Source organism: Labeo rohita, chromosome 3, assembly GCF_022985175.1.
Source record: "Labeo rohita strain BAU-BD-2019 chromosome 3, IGBB_LRoh.1.0, whole genome shotgun sequence".
Lineage (NCBI taxonomy): Eukaryota > Metazoa > Chordata > Actinopteri > Cypriniformes > Cyprinidae > Labeo > Labeo rohita.
The window spans coordinates 31534295-31555944 of NC_066871.1; the positions used below are offsets into that span (position 1 = coordinate 31534295).

The window sequence follows — 21650 nt, forward strand, 5'->3', positions numbered from 1 at the left end:
GGTAGGGAAAGTGTTAAGCATTCATTTAACTTTTGTAGGAAAGATCAAATAATGAGGTTTGAACGTCACACTGAAAATGGAAGGTCAAGTCAATGCACCCAGCACAGTGTGCAATTATAGTAGGTCATCTGGGTATTCAAAACATACATACAATTTGTATGCCATCTTCAGAAGTATACAGTACATACAGCAGAAGCAGTTCAAGTAGTATGGTAGTATGCTATTTCGAACATAGCCATTCACTCTAACCTTTGACCCCTATAGAAAACAATACATTTACACAAAAACACTCTAGAATGTTCCTGGATTTCCTCTATTCTCACAATGCTGGCACATTGTAACCACATACCAGGACAAATTCAGTACGCACATGCTATCATGCTATACAATCTTGATTTCATTCACAAAATGGCATAAAGCTTCTAATCAGATATGAATGTCTTTGAGTTTTGTGATGTTCTGCATAACAAGCGTTATATATGTGCCTTGAAAATCACTGAGTTTGTGTGACTTACGTCTTTCACACTTCGCTTAATGTTTTTATTGTTCAGTTATCATGGTGAATGCTCTTTATTCAAATTTATTGTAATCATTTATTTTCTCTTTTGATACTTCTTTTAAAATTTGACTTAAAATTAAAAGAATTAATGCTTATGCAGATACAGTTGATTAAGTACATGCAAAAAAATATGATTTGTACTTGGAAGTATTTTTCCTGGGGTGCAATACTGACTGCAATGTAGTGTTATGACATTACAGTCTTTTTTTGTATTAGTTTAGTAGTTTTTACCAATTGTAATTATGTTTCACAGGGTTTACTTTAGTGGAGTATGTACTACCAAGTACCATTATCAATTTATTCAGTGTATCCATCCACTGTTGGCCATTAAGATAAACCCTGCAAATACTTCATGCTCAAATGTACCAAAGATGCTTTTTTTAAAGCGTATGATCCTGTGTCAGAGCTTTAGAGTTTTTTTTTCATGTTGTATGTGATGCAAAAACGGCACTGACAACATTAATGTGAATGAAAGGGTTAATGGATCAGTCAAGCTCAGGAACCGTCAGCTAGAAAGCCAAAGTCATTCCTTTCTTTCATGTCTTTATTTCTGTGGCTGTGTTATCTTTAATAAGCTTTCTTAAATGTACATATTGATTTTTTTTTTGTTTCACCCCTTTTCGTATGTCTATGTGCACTTCTCCTGCGTCTGAATTCTAATTCATGTTCTCCAGTGCCTCAGATGAACAAATGTTGTACAAATTCATTTTTTTCCAACACACCGACTGTTTTCTGATTATATATCTAATAAAATGCTTAATTACGGAAACCAAACGGATCTCAAAAGTTTTTTGAATACTGTTTAATTCACAGAAACATCAAGGACAAACTGGTGAAGTGTTGGTTGCAAAAAAAGTAAAAACTGATTTATGATGTATAAATAAGAATATTGGTTTATTCTTAAAGAGACAGTTCACTCTAAAATGAAAACACATGGACTATTTTAACAATGTTCTTACTACCTTTCTGGGTCTTGAACGTGTCAGTTGCGTTTCTGTCTATACAGAGTCAGAAACCTCTCTGACTTCATTTGTGTTCTGAAGATGAACGAAGGTCTTACGGGTTTGGAACGACATGAGGGTGAGTAATTAATGATAGAATTTTTATTTTTGGGTGAACTATCCCTTTAAGTACATACTCTATAAAGATTTTCTTTCACACCAGTCACAATAAACAATACATGATAATGGACAAGTGACTATGCCCAGTAAGCGAAGAGAAACACGGCCACTGAAATACAGATGATGAGGTTGGCGTTTACCACATGTCTCATACAGGGATCTTCCTTGAGGGAACATGTTGGAGCCTCTGGAGGAGGAGACTTGGGCTTCTCTCCTTTCTGCTTCTCCATTCCACAGATCCAGAACAGAGCAGATTTGAGTTTAGATGAACCCGCCTCGCTGGACGCAGAACTACTGGTGTCTGGTGACACATAACGCATTCAGAATTACATGTAGACAGATAAAAATGTGAATATGTAGCATTTTATATCATTTGTTTGCAGATTTTTATGTAGTGCACCGATCTTCAAATATTAAATGTGACGTAAATGTCATTGTATCCTTAAAAATATCTCAATTTCTCCAAAAATTTGTATATATTATACTCATATCTTACTATGGAAGCTCATTTCTGCCACTAAATAAAATTTTTTAAAAAGTAACTGCGAGTATCTCACAATTCAGACCTTTTTTTCTCATAATTGCGAATTTATATCTTACAATTCTAAGAAAAAAGTCATAATTGTGAGATACAAAGTTGCAAGCACTTTTTTTTATTTGTTATTCAGTGGCGGAAACTGGCTTGCATATCTTTCCTCTCTTTTAAACACACTGAAAAATGTAAAATGACTTTGTCTCCCTCTGCTGGATAACTGGACTATTAAAGAAATGGGCATAAAACTCAGAATTGATCTGGATTAACTAAACAATTTACAAAACTATTTATCTGTGCCTGCTTATGAATTGGACAAAGTACCTTCTTTTGTAGGACAAGCATCATTTTCCATGTCTTTTGGGAACTGTGTGGCATTCTCGATCGTCTGGAGATCTGAAGCTATGACCTCTTCACGTTCTTTCACAGGATCAAAGCGTGTGTACCACGTCAAACGGCTGATCTGGAAAATAACAAACCCTTTATATGGAAGTATTTCACAAATTAAAGGGACAGTACACTCAGAAATGAAAAATCTGTCATCATTTTCTCACCCTCAAGTTGTTTCTTTTTGTCTGCAGAGCACAAAAGAAACTATTTTGAAGAACCCTAGTAACCAAACAGTTGACAGTAGGCATTGACCTGCATAGTATTTTCTTCCATACTATGGAACTCAATGGCTACCGTCAACTATCTGGTTTGGAACAATATGAGTGTGAGTAAATGATGACAGAATTTTCATTTTTGGGTAAACTATTGCTTTAAGGTTTATAACAGGCTTTTTTGTGTGTTTTCTAACCTGCTCTGGTGTGGGCTTCTCTGTAGCCAGACTAACACACACAACCACAATGAGTGTGAGGACAGTGAGAATGATGGAGAAGTACAGGTAGTGAACATATTTGATGATTTCGGGCCTGGTGTCGCTCTCGTAGCACTGCGGTGTGGGGTAGACGAAATCCAAAATCATCCTTGTACAGCCCACCACCATGCCCACTATTAGACCCCAGAATGCACCCTACAACAACACAACAGAAAAATGAATGAAAAGAGAACAGGTGTGTCCCTAATTGTGCACTTACACATTATTCTGTGCTGTTTTGTAGAAAAAATAAGTAGTGTTCAAACTGAAACTGAAAAAAAACAAACAAAACAAAACTGAAATGTTGAACACTTCATGTTGACTGATAAATAACCTTCAAAAATTGATACACTAGATGGAGTATATGATGGGAAAAAAATGCTTTGGTAAACCAGAATTACAAGATTAAAAAGATAAAAGTCACAATTATGAAATAAAAAGTTTAAATTATAATATACTGTCATTGAGAAGTCAGAGATAAGTCAATATTATGAGATAAAATTTATGAAATTAAAAAGTTTAAATTATGGCATAATGTCAAAATTATGAGATAAAAAATCTATTATATAAGTCATAATTATGTCAAATTGGACAGAAAGTCGAAACATAACTTTTCTATGTGAGTGTCATATAAAATGTCAAAAGTTTACATACACCTTTTAGAATCTGCAAAATGTTATTTTACCAAAATAAGGGATCACACAAAATGCATGTTATTTTTTATTTAGTACTGACCTGAATAAGATATTTCACATTAAAGATGTTTACGTATAGTCCACAAGCGAAAATAATAGCTGAATTTATAAAAATGACCCGTTCAAAAGTTTACATACTCTTGATTCTTAAATCTGTGTTTTTACCTGAATGATCCACAGCTGTGGTTTTTTGTGTAGTGATAGTTGTTTATGAGTCCCTTGTTTGTCCTGAACAGTTAAACTCTCTGCTGTTATTCAGAAAAATCATTCAGGTTCCACAAATTCTTTGGTTTTTCAGCATTTTTGTGTATTTGAATCCTTTCCAACAATGACTGTATGATTTTGATCCATTTTGTCACACTGAGGACAACTGAGGGACTCATATGCAACTATCACAGAAGGTTCAAACACTCACTGATGCTCCAGAAGGAAACATGATGCATTAAGAGCAGTCATTTGGGACACAACTACTGTCTATATGAGTGTGTCATTAACTGATACACTTAACTGATTCTTCAAATGCTGATTCATTTAGTAACTCACTGCTGTTTGTTGATCAGAGATGTTTAATGATATTGATGTGGTTTTCAACTATTTTCATTGGTAGAGCAAAAACAATATTTTTAATATCTTTTACATGAGTATCACACTATATATTGCGTTATTGGTCCTTATATCCACTGTGATTACTACAGCAAACCTGTGCTATTGATTGCTTGTGCAATACAACAATCACACATTAATCACAATATTACCCATAATATAGGTGTCATTTTACACAAATTATTAATAAATGGTTTTCAAAACTAGATAAAATATAAAAAGGGGAAAAAGAAACTCTTGCTTGATCTTACTTGAGTGCTTGATCTAAGTACATAAGTTTTGTACCTTCTCATTGGTCCGTTTCCAGAAGATTCCCGTAAAGAAGATGACTGTTATGGGGGGCTGCAGGTACATACTGATGGACTGGATGTAGATGAAGAGCTGCCCACCCTGACTGGCCTGAACCACAGGAATCCACAGCACTGACACCACCACTAACACCAACACAAACACTCTTTGACATGGAAACACACACACACACACAGCAGCTGAAACAGTCCAGCTTTACAAGAGCACAAAATGTAGTATTTGCAGTTGTAGAATGACAATACTAGATTCATTTATTATAAACAAACGCTCACCAGTGAAACGAATTTTAGTCGTTAACACCACCCAACCCCATGAGATGTTGATATTTAGTTAAATACAAGTTCTGAAATCGAGATACGTCAGGATAATGTCTAATGCCAATGCCAATTTGCAGCAGAACACTAATGAATACTGGTGATGTGGATATTTTGTTGGTTTTAAGTTGTGCTATTAAGTAACCAAAATTCAAATCTTTCAGACATCATATGGACAATAAACACTGACCAACAAAAAAAAATGTAATCAAAAACCAACGTCTGCTAAGCATCATAATGACGATGTATAGAAGCCCGTTTTCGCTACTAAATAAAAAAAAACACAAAAAAGGTTATTGTGACTTTTTATCGCAATATATATTTTTTTTTTCTCGAAATTGTGAAATATAAACTTGCAATTACAAAAAAAAGTCAGAATTGTGTGATATAAACTCGCAATTGCAAGTTATACAACATATATTATTCAACATATTGCAATTCAGGAAAACTCACAATTTTTTTTTTTTCATGCAATTGCATAATCTAAACTCACAATTGCGAGAAAAGTCAGAATTGCGAGACAAAAGCTCATTTTTGACTTTTTTTCTTAGTAATGCAAGTTTGTATCCCAATTCTGACTTTTTTGGGCAATTACAAGTTTATATTTTGCAGTTATGACTTTTTCTTGCAATTCTGACTTTTCTTCTTATATAGATTGTGAGTTTACTTATAAAATTACAATTGCGAGTTATAAAGTCCAATTTTGAGGGAACAAAAGACTGATATGTTCTCACAATTGCAAGTTCATATCTCACAATTCTGACCGAATAACTCACCACTGCGTATTATGAAGTCAGAATTACGAGATATAAAGAAATCTGAGAAAAAGTCCTCTGACTCTGACCATTCTGACTTTATTTCTCAGAATTGTGACTGTATTTCTCAGAATTACAAGTTTATTTCTCAGAATTGTGAGTTTCTGAGAAAAAAATGTCAGAATTACAAGATTGCAAGAAAAGAAGTCAGAATTGTGAGACAAAAAGTCACAATGATTTCTTTTTATTTATTTTTTTTAGTGGTGGAAACGGGCTTCCGTATTAATGTCCACATAATGTTAAATAATCACATTATGGTATTAAATAACTAAAATTCAGTGTCTGTCCAAAGTTGATGCAAGCCAATGTTGGGTTTTGGCATCGACACGATTTTCCTTTCCAACTAAAATTCAACATCTATCCAATGTTGGAGGTTGACGTCAAGCCAACGTTGGGTTTTGGCATCAACCTGATTTTCATTTCCAACCAAATTAATGTCTGTCTGATGTTGGAGCTTTTCTGGGTGCTCTTAAATGCAAATAGTCATTCTATGTCAGGACAATGTCCAATGCCAATGTCAGTTTGACGTAGAACAATGACAAATACTGCTGATGCTGATATTTTGTTGGTTTTAAGTCTTGTTTTTAAGTAACCAAAAGTCAGTGTGTTTCAAACATCATATTGACGTTAAACACTGACAGTTAATTGTGAGGTAGACTATGGCAATCAAAAACCAATGTCTGTTAAAACATGAGGTCAACGTTAGATTACAACATCATTAGAGGCTGATTTTTCATTTGTTTCAAGTCATGGTATTAATTTAAAAAATTCAGTCTGTCCAATGTTGGAGTTTGATGCAAGCAGGATTACAAATAGGCAGAAAATTCCAAAATTTTCTGGAAGTTTCCAAATATATCCTTAAAAGGCTTCCAAAAATTCTGGAATGTTTTTGGGAAATTTACCAGAAATTTTCTGCCTCTTTGCAACCTTAGATGCAAGTCAACACAAGCCAATACATCAACACGATTTTCATTTCCAACCAAAATTCAACATCTATCCAATGATGTAGGTTGACGTCAAGCCAGCGTTGTGTTCTGGCGTCAACCTGATTGTCATTTTTAACTAATCTGTCCAACATTTAAGTCTTTATGGATACTTTTTAAGTGCAAATAGCCATTTACAGGTTGAGGAAACTGATGGACTGACCCTTAATATCTAGTACCTACAACAAACTTTTTATGTCATACCTTCCCACAATCATGAGCTCCCACTCGGTGGCAGTGCGCCGGATGTTTCTCCAAAGGTCCATGGTGAAAATAGTGCTGGAACTGTTGAAAATGGAGGTCAGAGAAGACATGAGAGCAGCCAACATTACAGCCATCATTAAACCCCTCAGACCTAGACAAACACACAGGAGGAAAATGATTAATCAAACCACCCATTCTAGACACTGCATAGTATGGATAAACAACCAACATACAAGAAAATAATCAAGGAATCTCACTGATACCTGCAGGAAGGAGCTCCATGACCAGTTTGGCGTAAGCAATGTCCGAGCAGCCCACCGGATTTTCACAAACTTCTTTACACACATCTGGATCTCCACAGCCCACCTCATCTACAATTCACGCACACATTAAGATAATGAATTGTGGATTTAGATGCCCAAAGGCCTTAAACTTTAGTGTTTGTTTCAGTGATGCACCTGGGTAAAGTATCCTGCTGATCATGCCTGGAATCACCATCATGAAGAAGGGCAGAACTTTGAGGTAAGCAGCGAGCAAAGATCCTCCTTTAGCATGCACAATGTTCTTGGAAGCAAGGGAACGCTGCACTATCACCTGCACATATGAATGATAAAAAAAAATATTACATTTAGAAGGTATGTGGTTGCTAGGCAACTAGATAAAAAACTAAAACTTGTAGACAGTCCAGGAACTTCAGTCTATCTGGCTAGAACTTCAATCTCAGATGATCTAGAACTTTGTAATATTTAAAAAAACTCTGAACTTCAATCTAGCTAGAATTTATGACAACCCTAGAACTAGATCTAGATAGATGTAAGACATACATTTTTACGTAGTCTAGAACATCTACACTGACCAAAATTATAACGGCAACACTTTTGCTTTTGCTCCCATTTTTCATGAGCTGAACTCAAAGATCTAAGACTTTTTCTATGTACACAAAAGACCTATTTCTCTCAAATATTGTTCACAAATCTGTCTAAACAAATTGTTCACAAATCTGTCTGTTAGTGAGCACTTCTCCTTTGCTGAGATAATCCATCCACCTCACAGGTGTGGCATATCAAGATGCTGATTAGACAGCATGATTATTAAACAGGTGTGCCTTAGGCTGGCCACAATAAAAAGCCACTGTATAATGTGCAACGTGCAACTGGCATGCTGACTGCAGGAATGTCCACCAGAGCTGTTGCCTGTGTATTGAATGTTCATTTCTCTACCATAAACCATCTCCAAAGGCGTTTCAGAGAATTTGTCAGTACATCCAACCACAGACCACATGTAACCACACCAGTCCAGGACCTCCACATCCAGCATCTTCACCGCCAAGATCATCTGAGACCAGCCACCCGGACAGCTGCTGCAACAGTCGGTTTGCATAACCAAAGAATTTCTGCACTAACTGTCTGAAACCATCTCAAAGAAGCTCATCTGAAAGCTCATCATCCTCATCGGGGTCTCAACCTGACTGCAGTTCGTCATCGTAACCGACTTTAATGGGCAAATGCTCACAGTTGATGGCGTCTGGCACTTTGGAGAGGTGTTCTCTTCACGGATAAATCCCAGTTTTCACTGTAAAGGAGGAAGATGGCGTGTATGGCGTCTTGTGGGTGAGCGGTTTGCTGATGTCAACGTTGTGGATCGAGTGGCCCATGGTGGTGATGAGGTTATGGTATGGGCAGGCGTATGTTATGGACAATGAACACAGGTGCATTTTATTGATGGCATTTTGAATGCACAGAGATACCGTGACGAGATCCTGAGGCCCATTGTTGTGCTATTCATCCATGACCATCACCTCATGTTGCAGCATGATAATGCACGGCCCCATGTTGCAAGGATCTGTACACAATTCCTGGAAGCTGAAAACATCCCAGTTCTTGCATGGCCAGCATATTCACTGGACATGTCACCCACTGAACATGTTTGGGGTGCTCTGGATCGGCATATATGACAGCGTGTTCCAGTTCCTGCCAATATCCAGCAACTTCGCACAGCCATTGAAGAGGAGTGGACCAACATTCCTCAGGCCACAATCAACAACCTGATCAACTCTATGCGAAGGAGATGTGTTGCACTGCATGAGGCAAATGATGGTCACACCAGATACTGACTGGTTTTCGGGCCCTTCCTCGGACCCCCCCAATAGAGTAAAACTGCACATTTTAGAGTGGCCTTTTATTGTAGCCAGCCTAAGGCACACCCAATAATCATGCTGTCTAATCAGATTATCTCGGCAAAGGAGAAGTGCTCACTAACACCGATTTAGACAGATTTGTGAACAATATTTAAGAGAAATAGGCCTTTTGTGTACATGGAAAAAGTCTTAGATCTTTAAGTTCAGCTCATGAAAAATAGGGGCAAAAACAAAAGTGCTGGGTTTATAATTTTGGTCAGTGTAGATAGATCTACTTTAGTATATCTGGACTGATCTTATAAATCTAGTTTTAGAAAAAGCCATCATACTCATTGTTCAAAATAAGTTCAATCAACTCTGCTGGTTCTTTACCTGATCAGAACACCAGTACCACATGGAGGGTATGGACATGCCCAGGATCACTCCCGGCCAGGGCAGGTCAGAGGTCACAGGGTGACGGAATATGTGAAAGGCATCCTCACGTGGGATTCCGCAGGTGGTGTTGGGCACTCTGATGGAGGGAATGGCCTGAGGATACTTGTCCAGGACAGCTTGAAATCCTCCAACCTCTGCAAAACCTTAACAGCGTCATTGAGAAGAGTGTATTATTATTGTTTTGAAGGCTTCAGGACTGTAATCAACATGATTGTCATGGTCACTCACTGAAGCCCATGAGGATCAGGGCTCCGACCACCATGATGACAGTCTGAACCGCATCGGTGTAGATCACTGCTGCCAGACCACCTGTGACCACATCAGTCAAGAAATGCTTTAGCAGATTATAAGACTTCCTCATTTCTGATTTTATGACAGTAGTGAAGTCCACACTGCAACTGTAATAGTAACAACACAGAAGAACTATTCACCTTATTCTTCAACACCGAAGTAAGTCTATGGGCGAGACTTCCAGGAAATAACAAGAAGAATAACAACGTGCAATAAATGGTAAAATTGTTTGCACTACAAATCATAATTGTGTGCTCATAATTAAGATAATACATTAAAATAATATGGTATGACACACCAATTTGCAATATCAAGCAGCAAAACAAGCTGTTTTGTACAGCTAAAAATAGATGTACACGGATGAGGCCGGAAGCAAGACCCATACAATTTTCAAATTTTCATGTCCACTCTTACGGAAAGAAAAAGGTGGATATAATTATTCACTCTCGGATCATAAGCCAATCATGAATTTGTGCATTTAAAGCAGCAGACAACATAACCGTGTGGGCTTATAATAAACAGAGAGTTATCACGCTAATGTAGTTTTCGTTCTTGGTGTGAATAGACGTCAACTATAACTATAAAGTTTTAATAAACGTTCAAACTGACGTTCCAAACTGAACCAGGATTTCAAGGGCAAGGATCTTGAGTAAATTTGTGTTTGTTCTTAACATTTACAGTCATGTAGGTGAAATATTAGGATAATATCTTAATTAATACTGCTCATATGTATCTTTACCAAATTAGCAGAACGATGTATTCAGCAGTACATTAACCATGCAATCTATGCTGTTGTTAACATCTGAGTATCGCCAATATGGCCATGCATTTGGGTAAATGACCAAACCTTGACATAAGTGCAAACCCCCTACTAGGAAATAAGTAACCGCAGCGCACTTATAAAAAAAGGACGACATCCTGCTTTAGTGTTGGGGCTAATATAGTTATCGTTCTTGGTGCAAACAGCCCTAAAAAGTGATAAAATTTCCAACCTGCGATGGTGTACAGAGCGGTAATGCCGAGAAGCAAAATCACAGCGAGGTAGATGTTCCAGTGCAGAGCCTGCTGGATGAAAACAGCTCCTGCATACATGTCCACCTGCGCACAGAGCAACCCATAGATCTGTTCAAAGCCGATTACCAAGTTCTCTCTGGTAATTAGATTTTTAAATTTAGCTTAACGTTACTTACTGATATTTTGGTGAAGATGTAGATAAATAGATATAAAACACAAAGAAATAATTGTATTCTTTTCCCACCAAATCTTTTCTGTAAATACTCGGGCATTGTTGTGACCTGCAACGTAATGAAAAATCATCTTAATTCACATGAATTGCAAAAACAACCAGATGAACACAATTGCATTTGGATATATTTGTGTGTATACACAGAATACTGTTCAAAAGTTTTGTGTCGGTAAACCCTTTTCAGTGACAGGAATTTACAATCAACGTGGAAGCACTTTATAATAACTTTTATTAATAAATCATTAGCAAACGTTATATAATGCTTAACAGATCATTAGTCAATATAAATTCAAAGAGCTAGAAATGTTAAACAAATGTTAAACATTATAAATATACAAATATTTACAAATGTCAATAAATTTCATTTCATATGACCATGCACTTCTTGAAAATTTACAAATGATTTCAACAGATGTTATACAATGATTTAAAGCTTTTGTTAACGCACAACACTTGCTGCTGTTGAGGTGTGATATGGGTAAAGTTAGGGACAGGTTTGGTGGTATGGGTAGGTTTAAGGGTTGGTTAAGTGGTCAGAAGTGTACAGGGGTTGATTTTATTACCAAAAGCAAACATGGTTCAATCTGTTTATGTTAATAAATAAAGTATTTTCCTAAATAAAGGAATATCTTGTTTAGTGATATATATATATATATATATATATATATATATATATATATATATATATATACATATATATATATATTAGGTATACCAAGTGTTGAGGCAATACAAACATGTTTTGCAAATTACCCAAATTATACTGTGTGTTATGTCTTTAGCAAGCATTTAGCTAAACTTAACTAACCACCTATTACACAAACATTCTTACAGTTGCTAAAAGTCCAAAGCCCATAAAGATACTAAATGATTAGTAAACATTTATAAACATTTACAGATGATGAAAAGTTACCGCTTTAGATTGGGTACTGCAAAAACATGAATAGATGATTAATGAATGATTTAAGATGTGTAAATAGTAGAAGTCCACACAACAAACAAAGACCAAACATGTGACCTATACAGAATGTGGTTATGATTTAATGAATAATGTTAACATGAATAGTTTAGATTGGAGTAATGATGCTGAGAATCTACCTTTGCATCACAGAAATCAATCAAAGTTTAAAATACATTAAAACTGTAATTTTACAATATTAGTGTTTTTAGTGTATATCAAATAAATACAGCCTTTGTGAGCGTAAGAATTTTTTTTTTTTTTGTAAAAATATTACCAACTCAAACTTTTGAACAGTAGATAATACTCAATTTTAATTAAATCTAATTTATTGTTTGAGATCTGTGAAATGGACCCCAAGTGTGTGTATTACTGAATTCTGTTGCTGACTTACGCTTGATGCAATATAGATGGGTAAAAACAGCCAGCCCAAGAGCAGCACCATCAGCATGCCCTGCATATCAACATGAGACATGATCAATCTCTGAGACATTAACTGTATTACAACAGAAGGACAAGTGTCACTCATTCCCAGAATTCTTTGCTTTTATATATATGTAATGTACTCTCTGTCTCTTGAACTGTAGATATCACGTGCTTACGTTCCATTCATAAGCAGTGGCAGCGATACCCGCTGCCGCCCCAGAGCCGGCGAGACCAATGAAGTGACCACTGCCCACATTACTGGCAAACAGAGAGGCGCCCACCTGCACAAACACAATAGACGGAAAACATGTGAGGTGGAAATTACACTTCACACACAATCACGATCAACAATCACCTTCACACACCAGTAAGTTATTACTAGGTGGTCGGAAAAACAGCTAAAAAAGGTCCAACTTCAAAACAAACAAATAAACAACAAAAAAGAATAAGTCCCACACACTGTCCGAACTTTCAGATGTATCAAAATTAGGGCTGTCAAAATCGTGATTAATCGCATACAAAATAAAAGTTTGAGTTTGCCTAATATATGTGTGTGTACTGTGTGTTATTATTATGTATATATAAATACAAACACATTCATGTATATATTTAAGAAATATTTACAAGTATATGTATTTATTATATTTTTTTATATAATTTCTATTATATATAAATACAAATATTTTGTACATAAATAACATATTTCTCCTAAATTGATACATTAATTTCTGTGTATTTATATATACATAGTAATTACACACACTGCACACACATTTATTAGGCAAACTCAAACTTTTATTTTGTATGCGATTAATCACTTATAATCGCTTGAAAGCCCTAATCAAAATAACTAAAAAACGTTTATACCTAAAAGGAGAAAAATATATTTTGCATTATAGGTCAATTTTTTTTTTTTTTTTTAGGTTTTTGTTCATTTTGATGACAATTTTAGGACATTAATCACAACTATCCATACCTAATTTTGTTAACTAAAACTAAAACCATAAACCATTTTGCTTGAAATAAAATAAAGATTAAATAAATGAAATGTTAACTGAAATAAAGTAATATACAAAAACATATATAAATAACTTTAGTTATTTAGGTAAACTTGAAGTATTAAAATTAATAAATAAAAATTAATAACTGGAAACAAACAAAAAAACTTAAAAATGAACTAAAATTAAAATGAAAATGTAAAATATATATATAAAAACTATAAAATACAAACAAATAAAATCGGATTTAAAATATTAACCTTAAAAGTATATCAGTGATACTAAAATAACACTGTATAATATGCGTATGAATTATATTACAGTAATGAGAAATCTTTTTTGATACAGTAATAAGAACTGCTGAAAATTGTGCTTAATTGTCATGAAAATAATGCCAGAAAACGTTAATGGTCCTTAAAAAAAGACTTTGGAAGTAACATTGTATAATGCATATATTTTTTGTATTACAGAAACAAAAATATTGTCAATAAATGTAAATGGTCCTAAAAATAGGCCTCATTTTCTTTATGCAATATTTTTTGGAAATAACACAGTATAATGCATATATTTTTTGTATTACAGAAAGAAAAATGATGTCAAAAATGTAAATAGTCAAAAAAAAAAATAGGCTTCATTTTCTTTTTGCAAATATATATGTGACCCATAACCATAAAACCAGTCGTATGGGTTCAGTTTTTTTTTATCGAGATTCATACATCATCTGAAAGCTGAATAAATACATTTTCCATTTATGTACTGTATGTCTGTTAGGATAGAACAATATTTGGCTGAGATACAACTATTTGAAAATCTGAAATCTGAGGGTGCAAAAAATCTAAATATTGAGAAAATTGCTTTTAATGTTATCCAAATGAAGTTCTTAGCAATGCATATTACTAATCAAAAATTAAGATTTTATATATTTATGGTAGGAAATGTACAAAATATCTTAATACTTAATATCCTAATGATTTTTGGCATAAAAGAAAAATCAATAATGTATTTTTGGCTATTGCTACAAATATACCCGTGGTACTTATGAATGGTTTTGTGTTCTGTGCCACATATATATGTATGGTTTGAGGACATGGTTTGAGTGAGATTTACTCACTTACCGGCCACCAAGTCATGTTTTTGCCAGCAAGGAAGTATCCATCCACTGTGCTCCTCTTGGTCTTCCACATGGACTGTCGAGTGAGCAAAGGTTATAAATATGCCATATACAAGATGTTAAGCCATAAATGTGATAAGTAACACATTTACTGGTTTAAGATTCAGCTAAGATGTGTGTAATATTACAGAGAGAACAACAACCTGAAGCCTGCAAACACTTACTGAGCCTATTAACACTTATAATTTTGTCATTGCGAAACACATCATCTTCATACAGCTGTGCATTTTCTGATTTACAGTAAACTTACCCACAAGCCCACTGCCAGAACCAAGATGAAGTAGATGACAAGCACCACTATATCTGTGATGGCCAGGGTGGTTTGGGGCGATGTGGTCTCAGCGGTGGGGGAAGGGGAAACACGGGGATGCTCGGTGGAAGCCATGAGGAGTTTCTCAGGTGTGTGTCACTTTAAAAGAACAGATAGTAGCTAGATAATCACTCTCATCTACACACTTTGACAGACATACTCAATGTAATGACTTTAAGGTGTAACTTTATGTCTTGACAGATTATACATTGTCTAGCCTGTATTTGCATGTCAGTGCTTTTCCAAGAATCACAGAGATACTGGGTAGAAGTTAAAGAGGAATGGCAAACGCCTCCCTATCGAGTTTAAAACTGAAATCCTTAGAAACAACAACTGGGAAGATGTTTCGCAAAGAACTCACACAGAAATGGCATTATAATCACATTTTCTGATTTCAAATCCAAATCTGATAAAGTACAAAAAACGTTTACTCACAGTTTTAGTGCGTTTAATCATTTTTACTCTCGATTTCATTAAGGTTCATTTATTGTTAAAGTTTGTAAAGACATTTGCATTATCTTATGCCTTAAACTCTGAAAAATATCACACTGTTCCCACAACTTTTGACCAGTGAATTTCCATGACTTTTCCTGTTGTTCATAATGCTGAATTAATAGTTTGGTTAAAGGGATAGTTCACCTAAAAGTAAAAAACATTCTGTCATTAATTACTCACCCTCACATCGTTCCAAACCCCCTAAGACCTTCATTCATCTTCAGATATTTTTGAAGAAATCCTAGAGCTTTCTGACCCTGCATAGACAACAATGCAACCACCATGTTCAAGGAATAACATTTTTAAAGTAGTCCATGTGACATCAGTGTTTCAACCATAATTTTATGAAGCTACGAGAATACTTTCTGTGCTCAAAGAAAGGCAAAAAAGTCTTTGACGTGCATTCACAATGCCACGCATACATGTGGTGATGGTGACGCATAAGCCTGTGAACATGCATCAACACGACTGGCATAGAAGAAAAAAAAATAGTTGAATAAAGTTATTTTGTTCTCTTTGCACACAAATGTTATGTAGCTTCATAAAATTAGGGTTGAACCACTGATGTCACATGGACTATTTTAAGGATCTTCTTATACCTTTCTAGCCCCTGAATGTGGTAGTGCAGTTGCTATCTATGGAGGGTCAGAAAGCTCTCAGATTTGATCAAATATCTTGTGTTCTGAAGATGAACAAAGGTCTTACAGGTTTGGAAAGACATGAGGGTGAGTAATTAATGACTGTGTTTTAAGTTTTGGATGAATTATCCCTTTAAGATCACTTTATTAATTGCAATGTAGAAATGTTTAAACCGCTAGGCCTAGAAATGATCATTGTTTAATGATAATAACGTGTTGATCATTAGCCCAAACCTGAAAAACGCAACATTACTAACTGATAATACTAGATACCCATACTAATTAACATCCAAGTATGTATACTAAACAACAGTTTTACTGATTTAGTCAGTATCAAAAATGCAATAACATCACCCTGAACAAAATCTGAACACTGTATTGTGCAGTGGAATCTAAATACAGTTAAAGTCAAAAGTTGACCTTGCAGAATTTGCAAAATGTTAATTATTTTACCAAAGTAAGAGGGATCATACAAAATGCATGTTATTTTTTATTTAGTACTGTAAAGTTATTTCACAGAAAAGACATTTACATATAGTCCACAAGAGAAAATAACAGTTACATTTAAAAAAATGACTCTGTTCAAAAGTTTACATACACTTGATTCTTAATACTGTGTTGTTACCTGAATGACCCACAGCTGTTTGTTTTTTTGTTTTGTTTTGTTTAGTGATAGTTGTTCATGAGTCCCTTGTTTGTCCTGAACAGTTAAACTGCCTACTGTTCTTCAGAAAAATCCTTCAGCTCCCACAAATTCTTTGGTTTTTCAGCATTTTTGTGTATTTGAACCCTTTCCAACAATGACTGTATGATTTTGATCCATTTTTGTCACACCGAGGACAATTTTTATAAATTTAACGATTATTTTCTCTTGTGGACTATATGTAAACATCTTTTACATGAAATATCTTATTCAGGTCACTTCTAAATAACATCCATTTTGTATGATCTCTCTTATTTTGGTAAAATAATTAACATTTTGCAGATTCTGCAAGGTGTATGTAAACTTTTGACGTCAACTGTACGTTTTTAAAGTTGCTCAAAATGTTTGCAAAAAATAATATGAAAATTAAAAAATAATTTGTTAGCACTGGCGCATTAGTCTTCATATTGACATGTTTACATACGCACATTAAACATCATTTGCACCCATTAAAAATAAAACAAACAAGAATGCTAATAACAAACAGTGCTTTCTCAGCTTGAACACATGTAGCCATTACTACAACGAATAAAGAGAAGTAAAGTTGAAAACTCACCTAAATAACGGGTCAGAAACAGACAGAGGTCTTTAACTTAGTAAACGGTCATTTTAAATAAGACAGTAGGTTCTCCAATGAATGAACCAAGAAGTTTCTTGTAGCGCAGAGCTGATCCCTCTCGGATCAAAGGGATCAAACTCCACTCGCCTTCATGTAACATTTCACACTAGTTAAAATGTAAGGGCGTTTTATTACCAAAACAGTAATGACAACAGAACAATGTTGCAACATCACGTATACAGAGTTACTTAGTAGAAGCAGCAACATTTATTATACATGATACATTACAAAAGAAAGGAAGACAAACTCTGAAATAACCATCATGTCATTTCTCAAATTAATGAACAATAATAAAAGTCCTGTACTGCCCTGTAAGTGTTTATAACTTTAGTAGTTTGTGTATTTTTTGCATTTACTGTATCACCACCAGATATTAATTAATCTTATATGGCACTTTCAAGTTCAAGTCATTTGATTTTTTCTTTGGGCCATCATCCCATTCATGATGAGAGCATGAAGTTAGCTATTAACATTGTGAAACATGTCCTAAAAATAAAACAATTAAAAACAAGTAAATTACAAAGCATTTAGGAAACCTTTACTGGCATTGAAAATAAATTACCCATAAATTAATATAAATAACAATAATTAATGACAGCTTGAAAATGTGCTATGATTATACAGACATTTTCTGTTTTCAAAAACAAAACGGTTTTTACATCTGGAAAACCAGTCAACACTTTGATAAAGGCTCAATCATATGTGTGATTTGATACAATTTTTACATTCAGATATTTTAATACAAATCATACGGAAAATTCCATATAATCCTTTAAACATTCATTATAACTCGGACAGAATAATACAGGAATCATATGATTCACTATGGTAATACGGAATTAAAAGCAGCACAAAAGTTAAATGTTAATTAAAAGTTAATATTTAAAAATACCAAATGCATATAATGAAGTCATAATCTAGCTCATCATTTTTCATAGCTAGTAAAGCAATAATATAAGAACTAACTGCATCTCTTGTACAGTAATATCTCTCTATATATGCAGTTTTTTAAAAGAAATCTTCATCAACAATTTATGATATATTGCACTTAAACATTCTGCGTATGAGGATTGACTTTTTATCATTTAAGACATTAATTCATCAAACATAATTCATCTGTTTACAGTACAATGACCATCTAACAACTCCAACCCAGGTTGTTTAAATACATTTAAGCTGAATTAAGACACATTGTTAAAGCACTTCTCCTAAACAACTTTATTAAAATATCACGTCAGTCAAGATCTGACACTCACAGTCCTAATTACATTTTACATTAAATATCTTACCTAACTGCACTTATAATGATTTACAAAATCCACTGCAAAAAGTCTTTTTGCACCAACTTTTGACTCCTGGTGTTTGAGTGCCAAAAACAATCACACAGTCCATCCTGTAAATAACATCCTTGACCAGCTCTGGTCAAATGTTTTAAAGCAACTTTTCCCTTGACTTTTCACTCTACCACAGCAGCTTTCCTGTCCAATCTGTGCCTGAGAGTTCACCTTTATAACTCGCCAGGACGGTGGTGCTTGTGCATTAGTTTGCTACTGTACACATGTCCTTGAATTACCATAAGGCTATCACTAAATTTAGACTGGACAGGTATAGGAGAGGACAGTATGTAAGTGAACATTTATGTGCTGTAAGTCCGTATGTGTTTGTTTGCCTCATGTTGGGTGGTTTCTTCACCAGCCTACAGGAGAGGCCGTTCGAGGGCTTCTGGGGCTGCGCGGAGGGTTTTCTGTAGTCTGGATATCACTCAAAGCCCTCTAAACACAACAAAACACAACAAACATAGTGAAATACACATACAATAGCTTTAAAGTGCATATAAACCTCATGGTCACTCTTTAAGGGAACCCCAGGGTATTAAGACTTGAATGGGTTAAAATAACATAAATGATGTCTCTTACTGAAATATGTCATAGAAAACCCATGAAAGGTTTACGCTGTTAAAGGGGTCATCGGATGCTAAATAATCCCAAATTGAGCCATTCTCAGATGCCTGTTGTTGTGGCGTCAAACCAACAGAGGCCGCTCCCACAATAGTTGATTGACATGAGCGTCTTACCTCAGATCAGCTGTAACAGTCCGACCTCCATTGTTTCGATGCTGGAGCAGGGATGTAAGTTAGACAAGAATATCTCTGATTGAGCGATTGAGGTGTTGTGTTGCTGGATGTAATAATGAACATAGTGGTCGTCATTTACTCCTGACATCGGAGCCGCTGAAGATGCATTGAATTACGTTTGTTTGTGAAGGGAATGCGGCTCCTGATCTATATATATCTGTCTATGTTCATGCAAATCATTCATGATCCAGTTTCACTTACAGCAAAAGTGAGTATAAGGGTTTTTATTATGAATCTTTGCAATCATGTTTCCTAATAATGTGCTAGTTAGCAAGTTTTGTGGCTAAACAATGGCTAAATGACACTAAATGCGGCTAAAGTAAACAGGCTTGTCACTCCACAGAGAGAAGAGAGGGGTTAGGTGAGCAGAGCTCATTAACAGTTAAAGCAGCCTCGACCAGAATTTGATGATTTTTGCAGAGCTGATTTTGGCAAGGTAAAAAGGGTGTTGTTTTACACTACCATTGAGGAATTTTAACCAAAGCATGTTATAGACTTCATTAAGTCCCTAAAGAATCATATCAATCATATCATCCGATGACCCCATTAAAGGAGTAGTTCACTTCCAGAACAAAAATTTACAGATAATGTACTCACCCCATTGTCATCCAAGACGTTCATGCCTTTCTTTCTTCAGTCGTAAAGAAATTATGTTTTTTTGAGGAAAACATTTCAGGAATTATCTCCATATAGTGGACTTCAATGGTGCCCATGAGTTTGAACGTCCAAAATGCAGTTTAAATGCAGTTTCAGTGCAGCTTCAAAGGGCTCTAAACGATCCCAGCCAAGGAATAAGGGTCTTATCTAGTGAACCGATTTGTCATGTTCTAAAAATAATAAAAATACTTTCTAAAAATAAAAAAATATATACTTTTCAACCACAAATGCTTGTCTTGTCTAGCTCTGCGATACAGTTGGGTATGTTGAAAAATTCCCATCTCATTTTCTGAGATGGGAGTTTTTCGACATACCCTAATTGTATTGATCTGGATTACACAGAGCACGCATGCACATCGCAGAGCTAGACAAGACGAGCATTTGAAGTTAAAAAGTTTTTTTTTTTTTTTTTTTTAGAAAACAACTGATTGTTTTGCTAGATAAGACCCTTACTCCTCAGCTGGGATCATTTAGAGCCCTTTGAAGTTGCTTTTGAGCTGCATTTTGGACGTTCAAACTCGTGGGCACCATTGAAGTCCACTATATAAAGATAATTCCTGAAATGTTTTCCTCAAAAAACAATTTCTTTATGACTGAAGAAAAAAAGGCATAAACATCTTGGATGATAACGGGGTGAGTTCATTATCTGTCAATTGTTGTTCTGAGATGAACTTCTCCTTTAATGTCTGTTAACTAGCTGTGTTGTAAGGGAGCAGGACGTGCATAAAAAAAAGCTCTCAAGAGAGCTGGGAAGGAAGAGTGACCTATTTTTTGCCACCTGTCTGTGCTAAAAGCCTCAAAACATTTCTCTACTAGCATTCACCTCATTTAGTAGATGAAAATATCTATCAAACCATCTAATACAAAGCCTACCTCAAATTTAGCCATGAACTCGGCGAAGATACCGAAGAAATTCTCTGTGGTGGTGGCCTTTCCATCCTCACCAAAGAATGATGCAACTTTGCAAAACTCTTCCATCGCCCGCTGCTGCAGAGACTCCAGAGACTGCACAGCAGGATGACTGTTTTCCAGAAAACCCTACATGCAAGCAGTTAAGGTGGTTTGTGAATAATTTTGGCAGATACCAAGTATATTGATTAATATGTATAAATGATTGACATGTTCAAAATCGTCCTAATGGGTGTCCGACCTGGATCTGCTTGGAAAAGCCTTATAGCTACAAATACGCCACAGTGAAACCTTGTAGAAGACATGGTAAGATCATATATTGTGAATTTGAATGTTTTGGTGGGAGGATACACTCATAACAATGCCAAATCGATCTTCAGCGGTGGCTGGCATCTTCTGACAGGCTAAACGAATGTCCTGGATTGTGGCATGTAAGTCATTGAAGTCAGACGTGATGTTTCTCTGATTCACTGTGGAGAACAAGCAAAAAAAAAAAGAGAGAGATCTGACCTCTGCAGAATCTTTTATG

The 21650-nt window shown here is 35.2% G+C and overlaps 2 protein-coding genes across 6 annotated transcripts in view; both read right to left on the minus strand.

Moving 5' to 3' along the window:
• Positions 1 to 952: 952 nt before the first annotated feature.
• slc5a11 (solute carrier family 5 member 11) lies at positions 953 to 17523 on the minus strand. The gene is made up of 16 exons (XM_051099226.1): positions 17359 to 17523; positions 14907 to 15065; positions 14601 to 14672; positions 12664 to 12768; positions 12456 to 12515; positions 11048 to 11152; positions 10850 to 10955; positions 9795 to 9875; positions 9504 to 9709; positions 7453 to 7588; positions 7258 to 7365; positions 6995 to 7145; positions 4655 to 4823; positions 3012 to 3227; positions 2537 to 2675; positions 953 to 1981 (listed from the first exon to the last, which is right to left on the minus strand). The coding sequence occupies exons 2-16, from the start codon at positions 15039 to 15041 to the stop codon at positions 1758 to 1760; spliced, it is 2013 nt and encodes a 670-aa protein (XP_050955183.1). The 5' UTR covers positions 15042 to 15065; positions 17359 to 17523; the 3' UTR covers positions 953 to 1757.
• Positions 17524 to 17531: 8 nt separating this feature from the next.
• grid2ipa (glutamate receptor, ionotropic, delta 2 (Grid2) interacting protein, a) overlaps positions 17532 to 21650 on the minus strand; it is a 35307-nt gene continuing 31188 nt past the window's right edge. For all 5 annotated transcript variants that reach the window (XM_051099159.1, XM_051099162.1, XM_051099151.1 and 2 more), the window contains 3 exons: positions 21473 to 21591; positions 21086 to 21250; positions 17532 to 19193 (listed from right to left, as the gene is read on the minus strand). In XM_051099159.1, coding sequence (XP_050955116.1) covers positions 19110 to 19193; positions 21086 to 21250; positions 21473 to 21591 — 368 coding nt within the window. In that variant the 3' untranslated portion in view covers positions 17532 to 19109. The remainder of the gene's footprint in view (positions 19194 to 21085; positions 21251 to 21472; positions 21592 to 21650) is intronic.

Coding starts and splice junctions, on each gene's coding strand:
- slc5a11 (XM_051099226.1), bottom strand. CDS start 15,041: ATGGCTTCCACCGAGCATCCCCGTGTTTCCCCTTCCCCCACCGCTGAG. Junction 11,153..12,455: donor CCATCTATATTGCATCAAGC/GTAAGTCAGCAA, acceptor ATTACGTTGCAG/GTCACAACAATGCCCGAGTA. Junction 4,824..6,994: donor GAGCTCATGATTGTGGGAAG/GTATGACATAAA, acceptor TCCATGTCAAAG/AGTGTTTGTGTTGGTGTTAG.